General features: G+C 56.0%; 1 protein-coding gene across 1 annotated transcript in view; it reads left to right on the plus strand.

Moving 5' to 3' along the window:
• TMEM199 (transmembrane protein 199) overlaps positions 1-1,955 on the plus strand; it is a 2,598-nt gene extending 643 nt beyond the window's left edge. The window contains exons 2-5 of the mRNA XM_031060620.1: positions 22-166; positions 1,032-1,068; positions 1,366-1,478; positions 1,569-1,955. Of these exons, the coding sequence (XP_030916480.1) occupies positions 22-166; positions 1,032-1,068; positions 1,366-1,478; positions 1,569-1,664 (391 nt within the window). The 3' untranslated portion in view covers positions 1,665-1,955. The remainder of the gene's footprint in view (positions 1-21; positions 167-1,031; positions 1,069-1,365; positions 1,479-1,568) is intronic.
• The last annotated feature ends 851 nt before the right edge of the window (positions 1,956-2,806 follow it).

Genomic DNA, 2,806 nt, shown 5'->3' on the forward strand with positions numbered 1-2,806 from the left:
TGAGTGAGGGCCGGCCCGGAGTCGCGGGAGGAGGCGGCGGCTCCCGGGCCTCACGGTGGGTCTGTGCCTCCCGCAGAACCCCGAGCTGGTGGCACGGCTGGAGCGGATCAAGGCCAAGCTGGCACACGAGGAGTACCAGCGGATGACCCGCAACATCACGGGCCAGGTGAGGGGCTGCTGCAGTGCCAGGATTCATCCCTCAAACACGTGAGAGCAAAGGAGATTTTCCCCCTTAGGGCGAGTGCAGTGCAGAGGGGATGTGGCAGGCACTGGAGGAGAGCACACTGTAAACACATCGGGAACAACAGAAGTGTTGAGGACAGAGGTAGGACAGGGTTAATAGGGTGGTGAATTAGACATACTGACTTTTGGGAACTGCTCACTGTGCCAGAGATCTCAGGTTCTGTTCTGGGAGACTGAGCACATGCCGTAAATGTTTGACTGGGAGCATCTGTGCTGGTTAAATTTTTGTCATAGTTTAAAAATTGCCTCATTCATGTCAAGGTAAAAGCTGAAAATGCAAGATCATATGTGGGCACTCATTCTTTCCTGAGAGAGCTGAGATGTTCTGGCAGGGTGACTGTTCAGACAAGTCAGCATCCCTTCCTGCTGGCATTCCTTGGGATCCCATTCTGCCCTTCCACACTGTACCTGGCATCCAGGTGCACATTAACTCTCATGGGAAGATCTGCTTTGCTCTCTGCCAAGCTGGACCCCTCCAGGCTTGACCTGGTTTAGTGAAAGGCATCCCTGCTCATGACAGGGGCTAGAACAAGATGGTCTTCAAGGTCCCCTTCCAAGCCAAACCATGCTGTGATCTCTAATCCAGGGTGGTTTTAGCAGAGCTTGTGCAAAATCTTAGAGAAACCTTCATGCTGCGAAACTGCTGCTCCTAAAACCCACCCAAAACCTCAGAGTCTTGGGGACAGGACAGGGCATTGGCATTGCTTTTATTCTGCACACACATTAATAATATTACTATCAACATGAAAATACACGTGATCACAAGCTGTTTCAATCCCTTCTTTCAGGAGATGAACGGCCCATTGGCTGAATTTGGGAGGCAAGGTGAGTGGCTCCCTGTCCTGTTGGCATGTGGCAGGTCAGGCATGGGAACTGCTCCATCTCCAGCTGGTGACAGCCCTTCCCTCTCGGAATATCTCACCAGGAAGTTTTCATGCACTGAAGTGTTCCTTGAATAAAGGAGCCTCTTGGTCTTTCTTACCAATATTTCTGGAGGCATCAAGCTTGTGACTCCCCCAGGATTACATCTACAGCTGAGGCAGCTGTGCATGATTACACTTTGAGTCCAGCCCTACTCCCCAGCCTTACCTAAAACCAGCTCCTCCACCCCTGTGTCCCCAGTTCGCTCGGTGAAAGCCGTTGTCATCACCATCTTCAACTTCATTGTCACCGTGGTGGCCGCCTTTGCCTGCACCTACCTGGGCAGCCAGTATGTCTTTGCAGAGACAGCAGCGGTGAGTGAGCCAGCCCTGGAGCCCCTCTGTGCTGTGTGCTGGCCAGGCTGGACAGCCAGGGTCACCTCTCTGTCTCTTTTGTGTCCCCAGCGTGTACTGTCAGCTGTCATTGTGGCCTCGGTGGTGGGCTTGGCCGAGCTGTACGTGATGGTGCGGACCCTCGAAGGGGACCTTGGGAAACTGTGACCATGGACTGCAGGCTTCATGCTGGAGGATTTTGTCCTCTTCAGGAGCTGCTAATTTGGGGCAGATCTTGTCCTGTCTGTGCCTGTTCCTGCTGCACTCCTCAGACTCGTCCTTTGCTTCTCACTCCTGAAATGAATTATGGGTTGGAAATCCCAGAGCTGCAGAACAGGAGAGGGAATGGCTGTGGACTCCGACCACCCCAGCAGGGAGAGGGGCATCAGCTCCTGCCATCCCTGTTCTGGGAAATTCCTGTCCTTTTATTCTGGGAATAAATAACACTGTGTGTTCCTGCGTGTTGGGAGGTGTCTGATGGTAGGAGAAACATTGATGTGGCATCTAAGACACCGCAGAGATGTGAATCTCCCCTCTCCCTCTGCATCTCCTGTCCAAACCTTCCTGTGCCTGCACTCTGAGGGGTGCCTGGTGCTCCCAACCCCCTGCCAAAGGGCGCCCAGATCCTGGAGGTAGGGATGGAACGCCCCTCAACACTGAGCCCAGGGGTTTCTCAGGTGCTGTGGGACAGAGAGCAGAGCCAGCTCGGTGCACCCACAGCAGAGAGGGGACACCCACAGCAGGCGCTGGGGACCCGGACACCTGCCGGGTGGGCGCTCTGCCAGGGCGAGACACAGTGATTAATGCTCTGATGGCAGCTAAGCCCCCCTGGAAACACGGTTTAATATCTGATCCAGGGAGATCTGCCGGCACCTGCGAACGTGCCTGCGGATTAGGGGCGGCCGCGCCACAATCATCCCTGGACACGGCCTCAGATTAAGGTATTTTTTCCAAAAGATTAGTCGGTATTAGGGAGCTGATGGGGAGCTGTCCCTGCTGTGGCCGCACCGGCATTTAGGATATTGGATGACATCCTCGGAGCCTTTGGGACCGGCAGTAATTCCACACCCTAATGAAATCGTGGCACTAATCCGGGGGGGCGCGGTGCCAGGAGGGTCCCCCCCTAGAAGCCAGGGGTCCTGGCCATGGCTATGGCTCGCCCAGGTTGGTGATGGCCGCGCTGTAGATGAGGTCGGAGATGGAGCCCAGCGAGGTGGGGAGGCCCCGAGCGGGGCTGTGGGATGGCGGCGGCGGCAGGGCAGGGGCCGGGCACGGGATGCTGCTGTCGGGAGGTGCCGCGGGGGGACCCC

This window comes from Geospiza fortis, unplaced genomic scaffold (assembly GCF_000277835.1).
Source record: "Geospiza fortis unplaced genomic scaffold, GeoFor_1.0 scaffold425, whole genome shotgun sequence".
NCBI classification, from domain to species: domain Eukaryota; kingdom Metazoa; phylum Chordata; class Aves; order Passeriformes; family Thraupidae; genus Geospiza; species Geospiza fortis.